This window comes from Geospiza fortis, unplaced genomic scaffold, assembly GCF_000277835.1.
Source record: "Geospiza fortis unplaced genomic scaffold, GeoFor_1.0 scaffold40, whole genome shotgun sequence".
Classification (NCBI taxonomy): domain Eukaryota; kingdom Metazoa; phylum Chordata; class Aves; order Passeriformes; family Thraupidae; genus Geospiza; species Geospiza fortis.
In genome coordinates, this window is record NW_005054297.1 from 18,338,030 (window position 1) to 18,362,906 (window position 24,877).

General features: G+C 38.2%; 2 protein-coding genes across 2 annotated transcripts in view; one reads left to right on the forward strand and one right to left on the reverse strand.

Moving 5' to 3' along the window:
* Window positions 1-10,589, forward strand: part of LRP2BP (LRP2 binding protein) — an 11,229-nt gene extending 640 nt beyond the window's left edge. The window contains exons 2-8 of the mRNA XM_005415678.2: window positions 201-313; window positions 2,194-2,307; window positions 3,850-3,992; window positions 4,070-4,175; window positions 4,624-4,847; window positions 8,496-8,661; window positions 10,459-10,589. Coding sequence (XP_005415735.1) covers window positions 201-313; window positions 2,194-2,307; window positions 3,850-3,992; window positions 4,070-4,175; window positions 4,624-4,847; window positions 8,496-8,661; window positions 10,459-10,524 — 932 coding nt within the window. The 3' untranslated portion in view covers window positions 10,525-10,589. The remainder of the gene's footprint in view (window positions 1-200; window positions 314-2,193; window positions 2,308-3,849; window positions 3,993-4,069; window positions 4,176-4,623; window positions 4,848-8,495; window positions 8,662-10,458) is intronic.
* A 1,065-nt stretch (window positions 10,590-11,654) lies between these two features.
* SNX25 (sorting nexin 25) overlaps window positions 11,655-24,877 on the reverse strand; it is a 71,397-nt gene continuing 58,174 nt past the window's right edge. The window contains exons 11-18 of the mRNA XM_014311804.2: window positions 22,397-22,537; window positions 21,682-21,795; window positions 20,982-21,146; window positions 17,744-17,861; window positions 16,481-16,547; window positions 15,128-15,309; window positions 13,455-13,555; window positions 11,655-12,665 (exon numbers count right to left, since the gene is read on the reverse strand). Of these exons, the coding sequence (XP_014167279.1) occupies window positions 12,591-12,665; window positions 13,455-13,555; window positions 15,128-15,309; window positions 16,481-16,547; window positions 17,744-17,861; window positions 20,982-21,146; window positions 21,682-21,795; window positions 22,397-22,537 (963 nt within the window). The 3' untranslated portion in view covers window positions 11,655-12,590. The remainder of the gene's footprint in view (window positions 12,666-13,454; window positions 13,556-15,127; window positions 15,310-16,480; window positions 16,548-17,743; window positions 17,862-20,981; window positions 21,147-21,681; window positions 21,796-22,396; window positions 22,538-24,877) is intronic.

Genomic DNA, 24,877 nt, shown 5'->3' on the forward strand with positions numbered 1-24,877 from the left:
GGTCAGGCTGCATTCACTGAACGTTTCCTTCGGGCTGTCTTCGCTCAGCTTTCCGGTTTTATAACAGAGCCTTCTCTTTCACCTTAGTCTCTTGAAGACCATATTAGAAAGGGGACCCGGCCAGCTTCAGACCTCTACTGTATTAAGGCAGGTTTCACCTCTTAGGGGACAAAGCCAAACGTGTGTCTGTTTTTAATCAGAGAACCAGTCCCGGGATGCACTCTTGGCAGAATCAGAGGAGTCGCCAGTGAACAGTGAGGCACGTGGAGATCCTCCATCACCTTTTCTGGATGGACAACGATACTATCAACAGGTGCTTTCCCTCTTTTAAGTAAATACTATAAAGCAAACAGTTTTCAACACCTTTTCCGTGAAAAAAGAGACACCTCCTATGCCTGTTTTCTTCCTATTAAAATCACCTGGTGTTCCCCCTAAATAAGCTACACTTTGCCGAGACATCTAGTGAGGTCTTCCAGTTCCCTCAGAGGTCTCCTAAGGATCAGATAAGTAAGCAGCAGCCTATCCTTATAGCTAACTAACTTCCAAGCCAGGTTGGGTTTTTGGGCAGCTGACTGCCCAAATACAGCACACTTTGTTTTCAGTTACAGTGAGAGTGAGCCCTGACCAAGACACAGCTTTCAATCTTTGTTCCCCACCTGGGAACTAGAACTTGTTGAAATGTATTATCTTCAAGATCTCTGTCCCTGCCCAGTTTGGTTAAAATTGGTCATCCAAGTCTTTGAAAGTAAATCCTAAGGGAACAGGGTAAGACTGGCTGGCAGGTGAATGTAAACCTCAGCTACCTGTGAAAGTTAGAACTTAGTTCAGGAAGATAGAAAAGGATGTAGTACAAACAATGAGTCAGATACTTTCCAATGTGACATGCACAGACTCAGTACTGTTTACAGCGCAGCAGTGGCACAGTGTTAATCAGTCTCACGGTTTGCAGCAGGAACAGAATTAACTCACTCAGGCTTTCTGCATTCTGGGCCCTGTCCTTAATGATTTCGTTAATGAATTACCTGAGACAACTCCATGGAGCTGAATGAACAGACCCCTCTCTGTTTCTTGACAAGTTGACTTGGATGTCCATGATAGATATTGCTGTACATCCCTAAATTTATTCTTTGAGCAGGTTTTAATTTTCAGATTTTTAATGTATGTCTGTAGTGCCTAAAAATGCACGTGCTCATAGCACTGTACTTTAGATACTGGGAGAAAACCCCACTTCCTAATCACAGCCCTATGTCTCCTTCACATAGCACAAAATTCTCAGGAAAGGTGAGATTAAATGTGCCTCCTGTACTTCTTTTTCTGATATTCATGACAGCTAGTTGCAAAAAGAAATTGCCTTTTTTTTTCCACAGTTGATTAAAAATACAAAGCTCACAATCAAAATGGATAAGCTCCCAAGACAATTAGTAGCTTAAGATAATAGCTTAGTCAGTAGTAATAGGGGTTGATTGGTCATTGTGAGGACATTTGACTGACTGTTGAACTGTTGCTCAGTTCTAAGCTTTTGCAGTCTGACTTTTTTTTAATCAAAGCACACAGAAAATTTGAAGTAAAACTATAGATAAGAATATTTTAATTTCTCTGTTGTTTTTACTTAGTGTTTATGTGTAAAAATATTTCAGTTAGGACACCAGGCTCAGTTAACTGTTGTATTACAGTTGTTTAACTGTATTTATAAATGTAGTTTCTTCTCAGACTTAATGCAGAAGCAAGTACTCCCCGAGATTCATTCTTAGGAGTGAAAGTACCTCTGTTGTTGCAGGTGACACCTCCATAAGAAATGTGTGGCAGACATCTGGGTCCATGAAAGTCTTCAGACATCTGGTTGATTAGTCTTTGTGAAAGCAGCCCTTAGCAGAGATGTAAAAGCAGACTGTTAAACCCTCAAGGTGTAAGAACAGCTGACCTAAGTTAAAGCATGTCAGATCGAGGTGACAGGGACTCTGAACTAGACTTTATCTGCTCAAATTAAAAAGATTTGTGGCAGTTTGTGGGAGGGGAGAAAGTTTGTCAGAATGGCTTTTGGTTGCCCAACTTTCTTGGTTCTTAACTTACTCTGTTTTCTGCCAGTTCTGTGGTTGCAATTTCTTGTTCTTCATTCATGAGAGAAATACACCAGGTTGAAAAATAGTAAGGGTGTATATATCAGAGAGTTATTGTTTGTTTTCTCTTTCCCAGGGGTTCTACAAAGAAGCATTAAAGCGATTTGAAAAAATCAAGGATACAGATTTTCAAGCAATGTATCAGCTTGGTGTAATGTATTATGATGGACTTGGCACTAAAAAAGACCCTGTGAGTTATTTAGCTGCACACTTTTTATTTTTCTTCTAATATCAGCTGATAATTACTAGGAGCTTCTTTGTAAGCATGATTATTTAGTTTAAAATTAACAGCCTTTTCATTTAGAGTTAGTTTCATAAAGTGCAGATGTTTACAGAGCATCATTAAAGAGGGTTGAGGAGGTTCTCAAAAATGGTTATAATAAAAGAGGAATAAAAGAATACAGTAACTTCTATTTTAAAATTAACTTCCAAGGGCTTGGTTGGACTTCATGTGGAAGCTACGTTTAAAATTGCTTTAATTTTTTTAGTTTTTAATAAGCATATTATGTACATGAAAATAAAGTGAGTCAAAATGGAAATCAAACAATTATATTTCAAAGTATAAGATCTCTGGCACAAAGATTTTTTAAGGTATTTTCTATTCTTTTAGCACATCTGCCAGAGATGAGTGTGCCTCTGCCAATGGTTGACAGTATTATTCTTAAGTTAGACACATGAAAAATTACATTTGCAAGCATTTGAAGAATTCAAACTGAAGAATTCTGTTGCAAAAAAGGAAGACAAAGGAATGCTTTGCTACAATAAGGAGAGTTAATTTGTTGATGAAGATGATCTTAAAAAGTGGCATAAGGAAAGAACTCAAGCATTAGGAATAAAAGGGTCGATTATAAGACAGAAGGCCAAAAAAAATAAACCAAAGAGTATATTAACAATTGGGACTCCTTTCTGGTGCTTACAGCATTGTCAGCAGAACTGAAAACATTCTGATTGGGGTTTGGAGGTGGTTTATTTTTTCTGTATGTCTGCATAATTAACACATTTGTTTACTTGCAAATAAACATTTTAACAAAGTGTCTTTCTTTCTGGTGTATTACAATATGAAAGCTAAATAAAAGCAAAACCTTTTATAAAGGACTGCTTCTAGTGTATTTATACAGGGTGTCCATGCTAAATCCTAACAGTGTAAATCTTATTTCTAAAGTAATTCTGAGGCCCAGTTGCTCATATGCAATGTTATCCATCTGCTTATTTAACATGATCAGATTTTGTCCTTTATGAGTCTAAGGTATTTTAATTGCAGGGACTTCAAATTGTACTACGTATCACTTTGCCTTCTTGTTAAGATTGTTTTATGATTTGAAATACAGTATGCAGAATTAAAAAGTTCTCAGAATTCTGAAATTGAAAATGTTACAAGTGTAGGATGTGACATTCATTTACGTAAGCACAATAATATTTTTGGGAAAAATTTCGTCAGTGAATCAGAGTAATATATTATCAAATGAACATTTATGAGGAAATGTTTCACACTAAAAATATGCTGGGGTCAAAAATTTAGGGGCTGTCTAGTAACCAAAGGTCAGTTCTGCTTTGGTATGACACTGTTCTCCAAGCTGTCCTGCCAGTATGCCTCAGCCTTTCTTCAGAGGGGAAAACATTACCTGTCTGGCAGAAGTTAGTGCATTCTCAGGTTATATATTTCATCCTCTTCACAGTCTGAACATAATAACTTATATAGAACTTATATAACTTATATTTCCTACAATTTTAGGAAAGGGGTGTGGAATACATGAATAAAATACTCAACTCTGATTCCCCAGAAGCAAGTCACTTGAAGTTTGCAGCTGCATACAATCTTGGCAGGGCATATTATGAAGGATGTGGTGTTAAACATTCGGTTGAAGAGGCTGAGAGGTAAGGGCAGTCTGTGATTTTCCTGAAAAATTATAAGATTGTGTGTTTCTTAAACTTTGTTGTCCCCATTTTCTTAGGTTGTGGCTTACTGCTGCAGACAATGGAAATCCAAAAGCAAGTGTAAAGGCCCAGAGTACTCTAGGAATGCTTTATTCTATGCCAATTCTAAAAGATATGAAGAAGGTAAAGCCCTACCTTTTGAAATAAAAAGTAGTCATGACTAATTTTTAATTGCAGAGAAATAATACAACTTTCAGAGTCAAATATACCATTGTATTTGGAGTAGTTAGACATTATCATCCGTTTAAGCCAATGTGAACAGATAGTCAGAATTCCTCATTTTGACTCACTTGACACTGCTATCTAAGCTTTTTTTTTGTGAGAGTATCAGAAAGAATGATAGAATGGATTAAAGTTTTGTCAGCTTTGGTAACCTTCATAATTCAAGCAGGTAACATTGATTGACAGCTCTGACTGTAAATGAAGCAGGTTTAAAAGCCTTACAAGGATTCTTCTTTCTTTTATGTATAAGCATTTCTACAGGATGGTTGGTGTAAAAGCTTTTATGGAAACAGGATACAAGAAAATCAGCTAAGTAAATACATACCCTAACTTTGTGCCTCTTGTTCAGGCCTTTTTCTGGCATTCAAAAGCATGTCACAATGGAAATCTGGAATCAAAGGGAGCACTTGGCATTATGTATCTCTATGGACAAGGTACATGTCAAAACAGCCAAGCTGCTTTGGAGTGGTTGAGAAAAGCAACAGAACTTGGAAATATCTATGCTCAAGGCCATCTTGTGGAATATTACTACACTGGAAAATTTTACTCAAAAGCTGCTGCAGTAGCCAAAAGGTAATTTTTGTTCTATGTTTCATTAAGGTTCTTCATGCAAGACCACATAAAACAGATTTAAATTATTATTAGATTGTGGTCCTGTGTCTTTCAAACTCAAGAAATGTTAGAGATAATGAATTGAAAAACATCTTTAACAACAGAATAGCCAATGACAAAATTAATACTGTAAGGTTCTCAATTCCTCAGTATGATTGAACTTTTCCTTGTGATCCAATGAAGCAAAACAGCCTTGAACTAGAAACAAAAGCAGATGCCCAGATGCAATCCTGCCTTTCTTGTGCACTATCTCCTCTAGGTTCCTCCCTTCCCCATTCCCTTTAACCCCTACAGTCCTAGTGCCAAAGACCCCCCAGGCTGGAAGGCATCTCAGTGATCAACTGGTCCAACCTTTCTTGGCAAAAGCACAGTCTAAACACAATGGCCCAGATCCCTGTCCAGCTGAATCTTAAAAGTGTACAAGGTCAGTGAATCCACCACTTCCTTTTACCTGCTTTTCCATCTTTGGTGTGCATCTCCTTTGGTTTTGAGTAGGCTCAGAAACTTGGAATTAAGTCAAGGGGGTCTCTTGCTACCTACTTTCCATACCTTTAAAGGGAATGAACAAACAGTTCATTGTGCTTCCAGAAGAGCATTCTTGAAAAATTCCCAGCACTCACTAGCTCCTTTATTCTCCATGGAAGCTTCCTCTGGAGACCTTCCCAACTGTGCTGTGAGTTGAAGTTTACTATTCTGAAATCTGAAACCTTTGTGTTAGTACTAACCCTCAGAGTGCTCAGCGGGATCCCAGATCCTCAATACTGTGATCACTGCACCCAAGGCTATCACTGAGGTCCTACAAAGTAGATTTTCTTCATTTGGGAGTAGCAAGTCAAGCAGTGCCTCATTCCTGATTGGTACATCTGACATTTGGTTGAGGCAGCAGTACTCCACTGCTCCATTCCAGGAACTTCATGAATGTCCTGGGAGTTGTTGTGTTCTTGTTGCATCTAGTGCCTGGGTAGTTCAAGTCACCCGTAAGGTCCAGATTTTGTTACCCAAAGCTTACTTAAGTGACCCAGGTGTTATCTCATTGGTCTTACTGTCTTGATTCAGGGCTCAATAACAGATGCTTAGTGTAAGATCCTTCTTGAGATGATCCCTCTGTTCCTGACCTGGAGGCATTCAATAAGGCTGCCATAGTTTGTTTCTCCACTTTCAAGGTTCTCCTTAATTCAGTGCATGACTCCTCCTCTTTTTCTGTCTTTACAAAACAGCCTATGGCCATCCCTCACAATCCTGTCAAAACAGCCTATGGCCATCCCACAACTCTCCTGTCATGTGAGTTGTTCCACCTTGCTTCAGTTATTCCTATGGTTGTGTGACTTTGAGTGGGTGCAGAGCTCCAGTTCCTCCTGTTTGGTCCCCAGGCTGTGTGCACTGTACACATACACTGGAGGTGGTTGTCTTCTGGTCCTCACCTGGGAAGCAGCTAAGGAACATTTGTTGCTGGTCTGGTTGGCCTGGCTTATCCCCCAGTTGGTTGGAACATGGCACAAGTGAAACCACTTCAGGTTCAAGAGCAGTGTTGGCACAATGTTCCATGGCTGATAAACAGCACATTTCTGTGACAAACCTCCATTTACCAGTGTATTGATAAAAGTTCAGTCTGTCAATCAGATTATTGACTTGCTGGAAATAAGATGCAGATAGATTGACTACTTGCACAAGTAGCACATGATAACGTGTGTGTTTTTTGGGGTATGTCTACATAGCTGCTGCTGCACAGCAGCAAACATGTCACACCTTGCCATCTTACAGAAGCTGCACTATATGCCACTGAGTAGCAGAAGCTTGGTAAATTCAGTAGTTCAGCTATGGATGCTGTTTGCTCTACTCCATGCTGAGAAGGACTGTTTCTCTCTGAACTGCTGCTTTTCTTTCTTTTGCACTGTCAAACTGGAGTGATAACTGTTCAGTCTGGTCTAGCCTGTCTCACTGGGAATGAATCCGCTTCAGTCAATGCTGCATGGTAGATTATCCAGACAAATAGAGTGCACCTCATCAGCTGCAATTGCAATTGCAGAAAATAGCAGTGAAATCCCACAGTACTGTCAGAGGTGACCATTTCTGAAATAAAACACTGAAACTATACTTGAAGCAGTTACACTTAATTAGAATTGAAGATAGCCTTGAGGCAAAAATGTTAGCAGTTCAGCCTAATGTCAAGCACTGATACCTTTTCTGCTAAAATTTGTCCTTCTGTGTTCATAGCAACTACATTTGTTACATTAGATACAAGCATAAAACATGATGTGACTATGTACGGTATAACCTTGCCTAACATTTGGAGTCTATTACCTACTGATACTTCACTTCAAATTCAGTTATCCCACACAGTTGTACTTACCAATTGCTGTGGTATGTTCTTGAAGTCAGCTGTGCTGAAATAGAATTTTTGCCTGACTTGACTGGATATCATTATTTGCATCAGCATTCTGTACATTATCTTTTGGAAAGGAATGGAAAAATGTTACATATCAGGAATAACTAGAGGTAATATGTTACTGTTGTTTTAGTTTAATGTTCTTGCTAAATAAGAACAGTTGTGTTACTGTATTTGTTAATGGGACCAAATTAGGTGGAAGAACATCATTCCCAACTCTTCCAGGTGATCTAGCAGGCACTGACATGCAGAGGATTATTTCAGAACAATCTTTCATAAACACTGATTTATAGGAAGCACCTATAAACTGAAATTGCTTGCACTTTTCCTTCTTCTGTCAAGTCTGTGACTTTGACATAGCTAAAATGATGTGTAAAGAAGCATATTACTACTGTTTGGTACCTGGAAAGGGTATGGGGCTTGGAGGTATCTGTTTTAAGACAACAGAAAAAAAAATCCCACTTAGGTATAGCATTTTCTAATATTATAGTGATTATACTAGATAATTATAGCTTGATAGTTAAAACAACATTCACTTTGTCCCTCTGATTCTTAAAATGGTTTTTAGTAAAAACATGCTGAAACTAAGATGACAGCAAGCATGCAGAAGAAAGGAAATAATTGAGCCAAGATAGTGATAAGTGGTTTTCCTAACAGAATTTTATAACCAGAGGGTCTCAATATGTCCCAGGTTTTCAGATTACTATGATTTGCCAATATCCTTGTAAGAACTGGAAATTTTAGAATCATAGAATCACTGAATGGTTTGGGTTGGCTCTTTAAAGATCTTCTAGTTCCAGCCCCTGTGCTGTGGGCACAGTACATGAGGTTGCTCAGGTAGTGAAATAAGAGGAAATAAGAGCTACATGAAATACTACATGAAATAAGAGCTTTGCCTTTCTTCCACATACAATTTCCATAAAATAATTTAAAGGAAACAATTAGCATAAAATATGTTGCCTTTTACAACTAATATATCTATAGTGAAAGTGACTTCAAAAGTTGTATACTTGTTTGCTGCTCAATACCACAATGTTCAAATAAGACTAACTTAAAATCAAATATAAAATAGAAGAATCCTCATGAGATGCCGAATACATGTTTCAGCTTATTTTGGATAATAATGTAAACAGAAAGGAGGCATTGTCAAAGTCATATATGGTCAACTTTAATTATTGCTTGAACTAGCATTATCTAACATAATGCTCTAAATTCCACAACAGGGCTACAGCAAATGATGACATCAACATGCTAGCCAAGATAACTGATTGTCATCCAACATATTTAGCCAAGGGGGCTGCTATGGCTGCTTTCTACTTGGCTAGATGCCTCCAGCTTGGCCGAGGCACAGAGAAAAACAAGAAGGCTGCTGAGAAGTACTATTCTAAAGTAAGTTGAGAAAGTCTTACAGCCTGGTTTATATCTTGTGAAATGGAGTGATACCTTGGATCTGAGTCTAGTCTAAACTTGCTATTTCATTAAGGACTCCAACACCGTGTTAAAAATATATTTGCAAGAACACGTAGACTGATAGAAATGTACTGAAAACTACTAAAAATAGCCTTGGAAGGATGCTATCTGCCCACTTGCTTAAGCAAGCTATATAACCAACAACAACAAAAAATCTATAGCAATCATCACAGCAGAGAGCTTGGTAACTTGCAAGATAAATTAGCTAAACAATTTCAATAATTTTACCCCAAATTAATTTGCTCTCTGTCATTCTCTCACAACTGAAAAATTGTAACTTTTCCTTATACTTTAGAGCCTGTAACAATTACAACCTTTATTAGATTGGCCATAACTGGTTCTCATGCTTATTTTTATATTTACATTTTCCATGATAGCTGAGGATATACTGCTTTTTCTGTTCAATATATACAAGGGGGAAAAAATCAGTTACATTTTTTCCAAAGTTCTAAATTTGGAGTAAGACTGATGAAAAATAAGCTTGAGGAAAAATACTAATAATGGCCTCTGGAAGATTAATCTGTTGAGTAATATTAGTGATGCCTAAAGGCATCAAGGCAAGGTAGCTTTACCAGCTGAAGGGAATGTAGCAAGTTGGCATCTGTGCTTCAGAGACTCTGTGGTTTCTGTGCATGTAGTGGCCATTTGTTTCTGTGGGTAGAATACTGTGGTGTCCATCTTGGTGCAATCTAAATGAATGGAGAGTTATGGAAATGATAAATTAGCAAGCAAATTTTGTAGCTCTTTACTCAGGGGAGTCGCTGATAGAGAAGGCTTAGCAGAGCAGGTGATCTGAATACAGACATTTTAAATATTTTGTTCTCTCACTGTAAAAACGTAATAAGAGGATAGGATGAGCAGGCAATCAGGAAAGGAACCTAAGCTGAGGTATTATGACCATTCCTAGTTAAGGCATTGAAGAGGTCCATCAATTAAATTGCTGCATGGCATTGTAGGAGTGTAGCCCTTCCCACTGTCTTCTAAAGTGTGGTAAAACTGCCACAGCTGAAAGAAGACCACGGCTTTCACTCATTATTCACTTGCTGTACACCTGAGACTGGTCTAGGAGTGTCACTGATGTCTCACTGTAAAGAGGTGGTTCCTATGACTGGTGTCATGTGTCTCTAAATCAATAGCAAAAGAGAAGCAATATAAAATAAACAAGAAAACTCCCTGAAACAGTAACTTCAAAAGAGTTGTGGGGGTGTCCAGCTTTTTTTGTACCTGCAAAATTCTCATGTTAACTGTACAATTACACTTACCTGAAGTCATATTTGTTTTAATTGACTGCTCATCTCTGGTTTTGGCCTACCATTGTTAGACCAAGTCAGTTTTTTAAGAGGTGAGAAAGAGAATATGGGCATCCCTAAGGGTCCTGAAACAGATGATGGATGTGAGTGAAACTCATCCAGTCTTTAAGCAGATTTATTTTTCCAGCTGTGGTGCTGCATCTGCCATGCCAACATACAGAATTTTTAAAAACTAAAGCCAAGACTAACACTATAGTCCAGTATGCTAATTTTAAATACTATTTTTTTTAATGTGGCATCAGAAAAAGGATCCAAATCCTTTTTCAAATCCAAATATGTTAACTCTTCAATACTTTAGCAAGTTGACTGTCTCCTTTTTTTTGACTCTTAAAGACTTTGTCATATTGATAACATACAGTTTTATTGTAGCTATAAACTAGAACTCTGATATTCTTTGTTTTTCAAGGCATGCCATCTGGATCCTGTTGTTGCTTCTCACCTTGAATTGGCAGCTAATCTTGGGAGAATTTAGTGTTTCTTTTAACTGTGACTGGTATATAAATATATTTCCTGCAATAAACCATCATTAATCTCCAGCAATTATAGACTGTTCATCATTTACTGCTTGCTTTTCAACTTTCTATAAATTATTATTTAGGCCAATTCACTGATTCATTTTATCTAGAAGAGAAAGTAAAAAGCTCATGCTCTCTTTAACTCAGATAAGCCGAGACAGATTTTTTAAAAATCATATTGAAGACTTAAAGGTTTATTAAGGACATTTCACTGGGACAGATGTATTTTCTTCATGTCATATTGCTACATAGCACATGAATCAAAACAAAGCAAAAGATGCTTGTTTCCTTTATGCGTATATAGTATTTAAATTTGAATATTCTGAAAAGCTTGAACCCAAACTTCTCTCATTTTCACACACAGCCCACTTACAGGCCATGGCCATTTTTAATGTTATTGGTGCTTATACTTATGCTTTTAATGTAGTGGTGCTTATACTTTCTTCCACATACTTTCTAAAGCATCTAGATTTACTTAAAAGTCTTTATACATATTTCTTTTGGATTGCAGAGACTCAAAGTTAGAAACTGTCCAGCAGAACCCCAAGCTTTACAATTCAAACCATACCAGTTTCTAAAACTAATAAATACTATTTACAGAACTGTGGAAAAAAAGCCCCAAACATTAGTATGGAAATATTGAATATACATCCCCAAGACAAGGCCTGTTTTCCTCAATTCTTCATATTGCATTCACACTGCCTCTGTATTAGAAATAGTTGGAAATCTTTTGGCTAGGAGTATTTATGTCTGAGCAATGTCAAGCTGGATCTTTTATGAAAATATACTTTGATTAACCACTAGGAAAACTTAATGATTGCTGTGGTAAGCTTGCACATTTCTAAATGCCTGTTTACTTATGAAGCTTTGTAAGTGTAGAATTTGCCTTGCTTCTTAGTACTGTGCCACAACTTGCAAACTCTTCTGAAACTGTTAGAACAGAAGGTTAGATGTTACTAAAAATGTTGATTTAAATAGATCATACAGATTGTATGTACCTTACAATACAGCCACTCATAACTGCAAGTAGTTTTTCTAAGGGCACAACTGTACTGAATTGAGAAGATAGTAATGAGTGTCAGCTAGGGATTTTTGATGATGTTTAATTATTTAGATGTGCATGAACATCATATTTACATATTTTTACATAAATTAAAAAAAAAACCAACCACTGAAGACAGTTTTCTTTCTTGTATAAAATAAGAGAAAGATTCGAAGGTTATTTGAAATTGGGGCATTTGAATAAAACAGCCCTGAATAATATCAGGGAAGTTATCAGAATGGTTTAATTAAATGTCTACTTGATCATTCATAGAAGCAATTCATAAGCACTAATCTCTGAACTAACATTGAACACAGGCATTCTGTTAGGACATACCAGTTTACAATACATAATTTTGACACAGACTTCAAAGCAATGTAGATACACCTTATGAAACTAGTGCTGTCAAACCCATTGATCTGTTGTCAGTACAGCCTCATATCAACTGCTGCAATCCAGTTGTGATATTTATTGCTTACAAATGCTTCAAACTACAGGAAATCTTTGGTAAAACCAAAATGGATAAAATTTTCACAATAGCTTTACATGTAGTATTGCACGACAAGGCTTTTTCAATACACAAGAAAAAAAAGGAATGTTCAGATCCTCAGTGAGAAGATTAGAACTGTACAACATTCATTAGTTTACCACTATAAGCAAAATTTCTTTCCATAAATGTTTAAAATATCTTCTGTTTCTTTCAGCATATATGAACATTTATTTTTCAATCTATATTTGAAACAGAGGAGTAGTCAAATAGAACAATTTAAATAAAAATTGGCAGCTATACAGCATTTTTTGTCTACCCTACAACAGCATCAGATCTTTTCAAGTCTGTACTTCACAAAAAAACTCAAGAGGAAAGAAAAATGCTAAAAATAATCATAGTCCTCAGCCCTCTATGGAAAAGAGGAAAATAAGTTTCATGTCTATTCTTGAACATAGACATTTCTCTAGTGGTCCAATTGTGCAGATTCAAACCTAAGTGGCATTAAGCTGCTCTAAATGAGCTCTCAGCTCAGGACACAGTTCAGTTAGCAGCAGTTCCAGCAAAACCTGAAAAACAGAAAAGAGTTAAAATTATGCAGGTGCCAACCATCTTCTTCCTTTCTGTCGTTTTTAGATAACCACAAGTAACAGAAGCACATAGGTTTGATTACATTCATCATTTGTGCAACTACTTTTCTTTCATCCAGAAGTTAGCACATGTCCTACAGATAACATGGGAAATGTCTTAAGGCTGAAAGGAGGCAAGTGTTGAGGGCAGCTACGTTCACATGGGGATTTCCCACCCAGCATAAAGAGATGCTGTTCTGTCAGAGACTCCACAGCATCATAAGCAAGCAGCAGGCATGCACCTTCTCTCTGGCGCTGGGGCAGCATTGTGTGACAGGCTGCTGTTTGGAGTGTGCCAGAAGAGACTCACTGTGAAGGTGTCATGCTTAGATACTTAGATCCAGCTGCATATTCCAACTATTCCCAACAGTTGAGGAGTGGAACTTCTGGAAGGCTGTCATGTCCTAACTATGAGTAAGTTCTGAAGTTCTCTAGGATTCTCCAAGGTATGTTTATTTTTATAAGCTGTATGAAGAAATTAGTTTTTACCTTACAAGGTCAGGCACATTGGATGTGGTAGAAGATCTCTTTTAGACAAAAACAACACTACTGTTAAACAGTCTTTTGTTATTCAAACTTAGTGAAGTGATCAAACATCGAGCAACTGACTTATTTTAATGATAAATAAATCTCTGCAAAACCACACCCCCTAGGCTTCAATACTGAGTGAGCAGAGCTCAGTAACTTATAGGATTATGAAGTTAAAAAGGTACTATTCTGGTTACTCACATAAAGTAGATGCTTATTAGCCTTTCTCTCTTGCAATGCATTGAACACTTTCACTACACCATGACGGGCATTTTGTTGTCCAACAAGATTCTGCAGAGTATCTGCAACAAACATTACTTCAGTTTATGTTGTTTCACTCATGCTAGGCAAAACCTCCAGCCAGAATCATCATTCTGCTACCCAAAGTCACAATCGCAAAGGTTGGAAGAGACCTTCAAGATCATCTAGTTCAACCATAAAGACCCATAAAGGAAGGGAAACAAAGCCACTGCACTTCACTGGCCCTTGACTACAAGTTACACAGAGTCCCTACTCACCAACCTTTTAAAAACACAGCTTCAAAAGATACCCTTATTCTCCAGTTACCCAATAGATAATAGTGTGTGCATCTCAGAACATTTTAAGTGTTCTAACATAATACATCAAATGCCTTTTCAGTAGTTCACCTCACTGAGTCAAGTCTCATCTCACACATCATTAAACGTTTCACTTAAATACACCTTAAGCCAAAGACTTCTACAACATTTAAAACAAATTTAGCAGTTTATTGCTTCTCAGTCTTCACAGAGAATACTTCCCACAAGAAGGCTGTTAAGACAATTCTAAGTCAATTATTTACACTTTGGATTAAATTAGAGAATAAATAGAGAGTCAGTGCTCCATCATTAATCTAAGGTGCATTTAGCTATGTCCTGATATATGGCTCCACGCTCAGAAACAAACAGGAAATCAAACAATACCATAAACCAAGTATGGAAAGCTATTTAGGTAAGTAGATGAGTATATAACACAGGCAGTAAATGGAAGGGTTGTTTACACATCAAAAGACAAATATTTTGCATGCATACCTATTATTTTTTTGCAGTAAAAGTTGATTAAACTACCTAATGCATGGGGGTATATGATTTATCTAAGTGAAGCCATAAAATAGCTCATTCTCTTCAGATGGAGCAGAGAAAAAGCATTCAAGCTATGTTGAAGTGCATTTCCAAGTGCTAACGGTAATGATTTTGATTCTTTTCAGTTAGGTGCCTTCGGGTTTACATGATCTCTGAGGAGTCAGATATATGTAACTGGATTTCCTGTCCTGTGAGTGAGACAGCATGGAGCATCTCAGAATAGTGCCCCAAAAACATTCTGGCTGAAAAAGCACCTGCCCAGGCTTGGCAGACAAGGGCAGGCAAAGGAAAGTACTGAAAAAACCACTCCATCTAGGAGCTTCTTCTGCCCAGGCTGCAGGTCACTCTAATGTTCAGTGCCCTGAGACCTCTTATCAGAAATAGACAGCACTGACAGCATGGGTAGATCCCTCTCTCTCCAACTTCAAAATATAAAACAAAGAAGTAATTGGGGTGATGCCACTGTCCGTATTTGGCAAGTAATTCCAAGTAGCAGAGCCACATATTAGCTCACAGAGAACCAGCAGAGAGAGAATCGACTGAGATTCCTTGAACATTATGCACAAAAATACAGCAATTCTGATTTTGCATCCACCAGTAATATCTGAATCCATGCCTTTTACCAGACAGGCAGGAGAGGCCAAGACTACGACCGAAATCATCCTTATTTATGCAAATAATCATAACTTAAAACTCTAAAGGAAAATAATTTGATGAACCAGTTTCCTCATTAGCTATTAAATCTGTGATTAAGCAGAATGAAGGTGATCTCACCTGGAATGTTTTCAAGTAGTTTTTGCTGTGCTCTCTGTTTTGTCTCCTGCTTTTGTTCATCGCTCTTGGCTCTCGGTGCTGGAGCTAACTTCCCATTTGGCCAGAAAGCATCTCGAAAGACCCCAATGTAGTAAACAAGCATTGGCTCACTGAACATCCAGTGTACAGTGTCACGGATTTGCCTGTAAAGAAGTGGAGAAGGGAGCCCATCAGAGCTAGTCTCATCTTTTATCCATATTTATTCTTTTTACTCCTCAAAATAATGGAAGAGATGTTATTTTTCATGTAATTTTGCCAGTATGCCCAAGTTGATTTCATTGGCATAACAGCAAGTCATATTCAGGACTGGGTGCTCTAGGATCTAGGTCACTCCTGATACCTCACTTAGGTCTGCAGAAGGCTGCTTTTCAAGGTAATCCACAAACATCCATTTCAAATTACAAGTACTACATTGAAATATACATCAAAGCTACATTTCAAGGACAGGTACTACAAATGCTCCACCAGGAAAAGTCAGGAAAATCAGGTCATTAATAGTAGCAAACTCCAAACTAGTTGCCTGTGGAGATGTGCCTGCTAGGATAAAAATAGACAGTTTTGATAGAAGCACAGTAAGTTCCTTCACAGATAGCAAAGCACATTACCGAAGGGATGACAGACAGAGAGCAGCCTCTTCCTGTGGCTGCACCACTACTGTAACCTTCAGCACCAGGAGTCTAAGGTAGAGAGCAGGCTCCAGTCAGTGCTGCTGCCATACAGCCAAATGCCTTAAAATCAATAAAGTCAACCTACATGTAAAAGCTACACAGGAACTTTGCATGCAAGCTATGCTCACAAATTCTCTGCCTCTCTGTCCTCCTTCAGGCATTTTCCAGTTGTCAGCAGGGTATGAACAAATGAACCAATCAATTTAAAACTCAGTGAGTGGATACTGTCTGAGACCAGTCCAATTTACTGCTACGTAATATTCATAAGAGGCTTTAAAAGCCATGCTGGCAAGTGCAAATTTAGTCACTGACTGCACAAAGAACAGCCTGCTGTGCTGATAGAATACTTCTAAAATTTCTTTCTGACCAGGGATACAGCTTTCCATATGAAGGTGTTTACAGACAGGTATGCTCATAGACTCAGGCAGGCCTCACCTGGCAGCATAAAGATAATTCACATACCTGTGAATTTCACACATACCTGTGTTTTCTCTAATAAACATAACATAGCTGTAAATTGAGCTGTGGAAAACAAATGCAGATTATCATATCCAACAGGATGTCCAGATTATTTTTAACAGTTCTTCTGTCAGCCTTTTTTTAACAGAATGATGATGAAAGTTCAGTTAAAGCAACAGCTACTTACTTGTTGATGGTTCTTCCAAAAGTGACTTGTACTAGTGCAATTAATGTTTTTCTGACCCATTTGAACACTGGAACAACAAAAAATTATAAAAATAATGATCAAGAAGTTAAAAACATTACAGAACCCATGACCATGTGCAAAACCTTCCCCCTACCTCCCACCAAACCAAACCCAAACAACCCACCCTTACAGTAAACATTGTTATAACCCTTTCTAAGATTCCATTAATTGTACAGAGGTTTCATTTCCCTTGATCACATTCCTTGTACTATTTGCTGTATGTTTTTTAAGTCCTGCAGATTATATAAGTATGCATATAAAATGCATTCTAGGTTATACTGTAAATTTTTATATGTAAGAATATTTCAAGTTTATTGAGCAATACAACTACTGAAACCCTTTTTTCTACTACAAAAAACCCAAATTTCCTCAAACTTCCCACCCTTTTCATACCTATTAGTATAAAGTACACACAGCAGCACCATTAAAATTCTGAAAACATTTTCACTCAAACCAAGCAGTCAGCTTTCCATTACAAATTAAGGAAACAAAAGTGAGTGCTTCCTAGTAATTACTGGCAAATCTTCCTTTCATACTGTTCACCATCGCAATAAAGTCTATATTTGGGAGACACATCTGCCATTTTTGGAAGGTGACACATTTTGCAATAGTTACCCTGTAAATAATCTTATAGAGCATCATGTGTGGCTGCACATTCAAACAGAAACAAAAATAGTTTTCTTATAATATCATCATTCAGTTACGTAAAAGGGAGGGAAAAATCCAGTATTTAAATATATCACAATTCTAGCATCATTTTCATCATAGGCATTGCAGAACTAAAATGCATATAATAATTCACTTTAAATGGATATTAAAATTATATTTCTTTGTCAGAGACATGTTCTGTAATAAAGCCATCTTTCCTTACTCAAGAATTCCTACAATCTAATGAACAGCTTATTTACAAAAAGAATACTACTGTCCCTTTTTCTAATTTTTTTCATGAAAAACTTAAAAAATATTAAATACAAACGCTCTCCCCTACCAGTTACATTTTTATTGCCATTTTATACTGTAATTTCACCCCAAAGTTATGAACTACTGAAGAATAGCTTGGTCCCAAACTGTCCATATAGATTGCAAGAATGAAGTTAAGTGCAATATAGATTGCACTCATTGAAACAGCAAAAAAATCTGAATTCTGAAGTGCCCTATAGAGCCAAGAGATTCCATTAGCAATTGAGCAGGTTTGCATCTTACTTCCTCGCAGTTCAAAAATCTCTCCAATCAGCATGAAACACGGCTCAGCGAGAGAGTCCTTCTTCCCATCCACCTCCTCTCCGTAGTCTGACAGGTCACTGTCCTCTTCTGTTTCTTCCTAGGAAGAGAGGGACAACATGAGTGTGTGCTGCAGTTCCCCAGCGTTCTTCCAGAATGGATTTAGTTGCTGCCATGCTCTGCAGAAGGAGCACAGCCAGTCCTCAAAAAACAGAGCCAAAAACTGCTGCTGGCAGGATCTGGCAAACAGGAATCTCACTAGGCATCTTGAAAACTTCCCATTGGACTGAAGTGATGAGGACATTGCACTGCTGGAATTGTCATCACTGCTGTATCTTCTGCTTGCAGCCTTGCCCCAGTAAGCACCTCAATGCTGCCCAGATTTTCAGAATCTACTGCCTCTATTGCCCCATCAACACCAGCTGGATAAAAGAAAGCAGGGGATGTGGGAGTCGTGTACTGCTAGGAAACAGGTGAGAGCTGTAAGCAGCAGATGGCACTCAACAGTGTTTGTGATTGCAAAGCCTCCTCTGATACAACACCCATAAAAAACATTCAGGATGGGGAGCTAGAGAGCTGGAGCTGTTTGCCATGCAAGCAGCTGGGTAGAAAGGGGGAAAATCTGGTTATTGCACCGGGAGAAGCAGGTAGCTGGCTCCCCAGGAGAACAGACAGTGCCTTCACAGCTGTAGCCACTCAGAGGGATTAGGCCCTAACCAATTGTCCTTGAAGAAAGGTGCGGGCCAAACCCAGCAGTGGAAAGGGAACTGGCCAGGCAAGCGCCATTAATGAAAACTAGTCCCAGGCAGAAACACAAATTGTGATACTTAGTGACCTGAGCCTGAGGATACCCCAGCTCAGGGCACCAAAAGGAGAAGAGCTATTCAGATAGACTCCCAGAAGATGACTGGGTTGAACCACCTCCATTCTGGCAGTACCATCTATTTCAGAGTGAAGGGCAGACAGCAGGTTGTTTCTCGCTGTCATGAAGATTGCTTTGAGATCAGGACTACAACTCCTGCCATTACTCACGGCAGCCAACACATCTCTTTGCTTTCCTGAATCTTGCCCTGCCCGCCTTTGCTTCCAGCAAAGCTAAAGACAGGCAGACCTGACCTCCACTGAGGCTGGTGCAATGCCCCAGTCTCTGGATCAGGAATGGTCATAATGATGTGCAAATTTTCTTCTTCAGCCTGGTTTTCAAAGATATCAATCATCTCTTCCTTTCGTCCTCATCATTCAATCATCTAATATTGGTTTATTTTTCTGCTATTCAGTGAATCTCCTGTCATTTAGAAGATGCAACAAGAAGTGTAAGTTCTTACACTACAGTGCATTTTCAGTGCATCCAGTAAATTTATAAACCTAAGAGCCCTTCTTTCTAGATGATATCAACTGCATTTTTGCTCTGATTTGATTTTGGTCTAGAGAGCTAAAAAATACATTCTAAAGCTAACCCTGTCCAAGGAGTTATAGATATAAAGAAATTGCTGCAGTATCTAATCCTGAACACAACACTCAAGAGGTAATATTATTGCTCTGACATATATTTGAAAAATGTGAGATGAGATTAAGGGCAAAGAGACAGCTGAATGAGAGCATTCTATACTACAAAGTTCAAAATACAAACTAAACCAGGAAGTCTCAGTTACAAAAAGAACACAATTATACCAGCTTTAACACAACTAACTTCATTTATGACCTTGTACCAAATGATTCAAGCCCAGTTGAACTGCTTTAGGAAAGTATCCAAGATGCTATCAGTGGGGCAAGACTGAGCTGATCCAAAGCTCTTACTGAAAGACATGAGAGTCCAGGAAACAGCAGAGCTAATCCCAGACTGCCTCCCAATCTGTCTCTCTCCATTTGATTTTATTACTTTCACTTTAGGACAATTGTTTCACATACTCATTCATAGGGTCTAAGAGTTCCCACCATCTGTATTCTGTTATGTGTAAGCTTAAGGAAAGAAGGGAGAAGAGAGGGAAGAGAAATGTGAAGCAGTAATAGTTGCATAATTTCTGCTTTATTTGTTCTTTCTCCTCTCACACACTGGTATTAAAAATTCTCTTTCCTTCTCCTGTATTTCCCAACTATTTCCTCCTACACACTCCCATAATACAATATCTATCTCCCATAATACAATGTCTTGAGGATGTTTTTCAATTAAATAGCAAAATACAAATAGCTTCACACTTCAATGCTTTTATGCTACTTCTACCTATCAGTCATTTTAGTGAAAGCACTTTGGATTTTAGAACTCCAGTACTTCTATCAAAGTAAAACTAGTTTCTCAAACTTTCTTTATATTTATTACTCTGAAATGAGGCACATGCATTCAGCATCTAGATGCAAACATAGCATACTTTTGAAAGGTATATATATAGGATTTTCTTATTTCTGAGATGCAGTACCACCTCTCTCCCTATAAAACCCTAGAAGTGTACTTGCTCTCCAATCTCAAATTATCCTGCATAAGACTCATCCACTCCAGACAGCTACAGCATGTCAGAAATTAACTGTTTCAAATGAATTTTGTATAACCTATAACTAAAAGGGGGAATAGAAACATCTCCTTGAATGTTGCATTATCTGAACATGAACAACACAGAATAGAGTGCCATGGAATTGTGGTCAATTTAGTCAATGAGCTATTTTAGTCACTAATCTATTATTCATTGCATTTTGATAAACAATGGGTTTTTATGGCTTAATAACAAATTCTCCAACTGGTTTGCCTACACAGACTCCTGCCTGCATTTGCAAATTCCCTCAGTAAGCCTGTACTATTTGCCAACAGTTTTTTGTCAAAACTAGCTGTGCTTATGAAGTTGTCCTGAAATTAGGGATACACAGCTGTTGTTTCTTGCCAAGAGAATATTCCCAAGTGAGAATATTTTTACCGGCCAAAACCCCTCTGAAATATGCATGTCCAAAATTCAAAATGTAAAAAAATAAACAATCCCACATGAACTGCAATTTGTTTATTTGTGATAGCTTACACATTTGCCTATATGCATGTACCAAAAGGCAGGAAACCTTTTTTATTAATAAACATCTTTTAAATTCATAGGCAGCTCTTTCTTCTGACTCTTTGTTCACTTACAGTAAATTACAAATGACCTTTGGAAATACTGCCTGCCATTCAAATACTAATGACTCTCCCTGTTTACTTAGGATAAGTAATTAAATTTGGTAAGATTGCTTTTGTACCACTTACCTCCTGATGAGAAAACAAATCACCAGGAAGTCGTTCTAGAAATGAGGAGAGTGAAAACGATGACTTCTTGCCTTGCACATCAATAACTTTGAGGTGCTCTGGGGAGGGGCTCAAGAAGGCATAAAGTGCTTCACTCTGGCAGAGTCTTTCATCAGAGAGTAATTTCTATGAAACAAAAATAATGACACATCACAACACAGCAATACATCAATTAAATATTTCTTGTTAAGGAATAAGATGCATTGAGGCATCCAATAAAACTGATTAAATCACAGCTCAGAGGTAGTGTGAGGAAAAAAATCCCTATCTCACAAAGATACTTTAAGAAACTATTTCTAGAAACTAGTACTAGAACTAGTAAGAATAAAGCTTTTAATCTTACAACTTTCTTGTTTTATAACAATGTCTCACGTGTAAGGAATTTGTTGTAAAGAGTTTGTAAAGTGAAAGCAGCAATTAAAGGATTCATTATTTATGATTCCTTAATTTATTGAAGTTCAAATTAACTTACCACCAGAGGAATGGTTACTATCAGTCAAACTCATCTCAACTTCAGGCATTTTGGACAACTTTGACATTTACAGTTTCAAACCTTACATTTGACCTATTTTTTCTAGGCTCTTTCTTTAGGCAATAGAGAGGCAGCAGCCTCTCAATTCTCCTGTTTAGATATCTGTTGGTTTTGTCTTTATTTTCTTACCTGCAGAAAGTTATTAAGCTGGTTCTTGGATTTCTCCATGAATTTCTGGTCTATGGACTTGAAGGGCAGCTTGCTGAGAGAAGGCAACTGAACTTTCTTTAATGATGGAAAACACTGTGTAGGAGAAAGGAGAGCTCAGTTAAGATGTATGCAGAGAAAAAGACAGGTGGTTCAGAATGGAAGAGACTCCTTTTTGCTCTCATCTCAAGTGGTTCAGAATGGAAATGAAGAGACTCCTTTTTGCTCTCATCTCACTTCCACACCCCTCTCAAGAAAACACCTTCCCCTTACCACTATGGGCTGACACATCTAAACCCTTTCCCTTTACAGCACTGTTATCTATTCCTTATCAGACAGAAAGGTTAAAGCACTGGGGAAAAAAAACCCCAACCTTCTCTCTCCCCAAAAGCTGTCATTTCTAATACTTCCCTAGAAGCCAGACATAAAACCTCATTCTTATAGCAGGCTCTTGTATGACAGTGCAGAGCATATACCATTTTGAAATGGGGTTAGTCCAATAAAACATTATTAAGGGGAAAAAAATATAAACAAGTTTTATAATCATCTGTCAGAGACCAGAAAGATGCAGATAGAAATCTACCTCTAAAGGGCTAAAAGCCAAAAAGCTGGCATTAAAACTGGTAGCATTAAATTGCTATCATTCTGACAATTTTGGCAGTTTGTATCTTTTCCCTCCCATAACCAGGATTCGTACCTCACTGAGTTTGCGGTGTAGGTTCTGAAACTCGTTGAGCTTCCTGGGAACAGTCCAGTTCTTAGTTTCAGCTCCACCAACTTCTTGTAAACTCACCATGACAGAGTAACAGGGCACTTGTTCTCCATTCTCTTCTAAAACCTTGTGGGGGAAGAAAAAACACATCAGGTAATCTCTGTTGAAAGTAAACAGTGGAACTATGAACACAGGAACATCTGAAAAGTGAACAGGTGAGTGGCTTGCAAACCCAGTCATCTGTCCCACGCTTCTCTTAAGATTTGAAAGCTACATATGGAGCAATTCCCTTAATGAACTAACCTTCACACAAGATGCTGTGCCAGTCCTGAACCAGTCCTCCAGCTAACCAGTTACACTTTACCTACAGTTTGCAATGCTGTCCACCAGCCATGCCTCCCTGACATGTCCTCTTCACACATCTGAGTGTATTATTTCAGTTTTTAAGGTACCTGCCATGTAGTTTTGTGATTGCTCATCAATACTCCATCTCTCCTATCTGCACTTACCTGAGTGTTCTCCCTTCATTTCCATCCTCCCTTCCCAGGGCTTCTGCTGAGGCTCACCCACACAGCAGGCACAGCAGCTCTGCAGCTGGGTCTGGCAACAGCTGGTGCTGCTATGGAGCGATTTCTCTGCTCACTTGAGCTGTTCTCCTTGCACAGTTTGTGGTATCTGTGAGGAATACCTGAGGAATTCACTATTCCTGAGGAATTCACAACTTTACAAAAATACTTATAAATCCAACTACAATGCTCAGCCCAGAGGAAGGAGAACCAATTAACCACATTGTGCAAATGGGGGAACTATAGCAAAGTTAAATTTCTCTTGAGATGACGGCAGCAGTGTGACCACACTGTTTCTTAATTTGATAATTGGCATAAGAATTTCATCCTTATGTCCTATTGGTGGCAAATTTTTGTTTACTTATTTTGAGGAGACACCCAGATTGATTATGAAAGACAAATAACGGAAATGCATAAAATATTTCACTCTACAATGCTTGTCTTTATATACAAATAATGACTTTATATACAAATAATGTCTTTATATGCAAATAATAAGGTAATTATAAAATACCACTCCCAGTTTTTTTGAGCAAAGTTATAACCTTAAAGCTTAAAAAAAAAAAAAGAATATTAACGAATCTAATTAGGAAAAGAATAAACTTTAAAATTCATATAATTATGACACCTTTTCTGAGAAGTCTGTAGAGATCTGACAGCACAGTGCTATGGATGAATAATTTGACAAGCACCTACATCACCCTTGTAAAAGCCATGTGGCTGAAATGTACCTTCATATTTTTAAGCTATTCAGAGCTGTACATTGATAATATTCCCTGTGACGCACTCCTCATAAAGCTGCACAAGGAGCACTGGGAAACCAAGTCTGAGGCCCAGATTTCACAAATCTCTGTCAAAAAGCTGCAGCAGCACTCAGACAGAATACAAAGCACCAGCCTGAATGCCTGCAAATGTGCCTAGTTCTCAGTGCAGCTATTTGGAGAAGTGCCTATCTCCTGCCAGACTCCTGCAGAAATAGATGCTTGAACAGCCTCCAAGGTGCAGGTCAGAGAGACATGGTGCAGAACAACTGGGATTGTCTGGGACAGTCCCTGCCCTGTCTACCCTGAGCTACACTGGATCTGTGTTTGTAGGTGACCCACAAACACCTCCTGACTGTCACTTTTCAATACTGGGAGACGAGTGCTGAAATTGCTGATTTGAGTCATGCCTATGACTTTCCATGCTAAATCTGTTCCCAGGGCAGGGGTTTGCATGTGTAAGGTCATCTGAACTGTAATTGTGAGGAGAGAGTCATCCCTCTGAAAGCACATTTTAAAAATGGGAGGACTTAGTACTCCTGCTTCGAGCTACATGCAGAATCCTCTCAATTCCAATTACTAGATGTGGACACATTACTGCTTTTTTTTTTTCAAGTACTCTCAAATAAATACTGAAAACTTTCAGGATCTTCTTAGGAATACAAATTTTTTTATCAACTTAGGTGCTTGTGAATTTGTTTTTCCAGATGAATGAGTAAACTGGAAAACAAATATTGAATGTTAGGAGGTCTTCTAAACCAGGAGATCTATTCCTCTGCTGTTAGCAGGCACCACCTCATACAATTGCTATCATTAATTAATTCAAACTATAGAGCAGTATTCCTCTGATTCTCCCTTTTGCTAAGTTAAGCAAACACAACTTGAAAGTGCTTTCAGAACCACTTCTTGTGGGAGAAGTTCCTCATTCAAATCCCCCCTTCTCAAGGGACACGGCCCAGCACCTGCAAAGTGACTGTAACACTTCCTCATCGTGAGTGGAAACTCCCTCCTAATGTGTTCAAGAGTTGCATTTACCCTTGACAGACCTGCAGCCTGCTCAAGATGAGCTGCACATCTGCCAAGCCACCAGCACCTCTACTGTTTCCAGCCAAGCGGTGCCCCAGGGGTCAGAGCTGCAG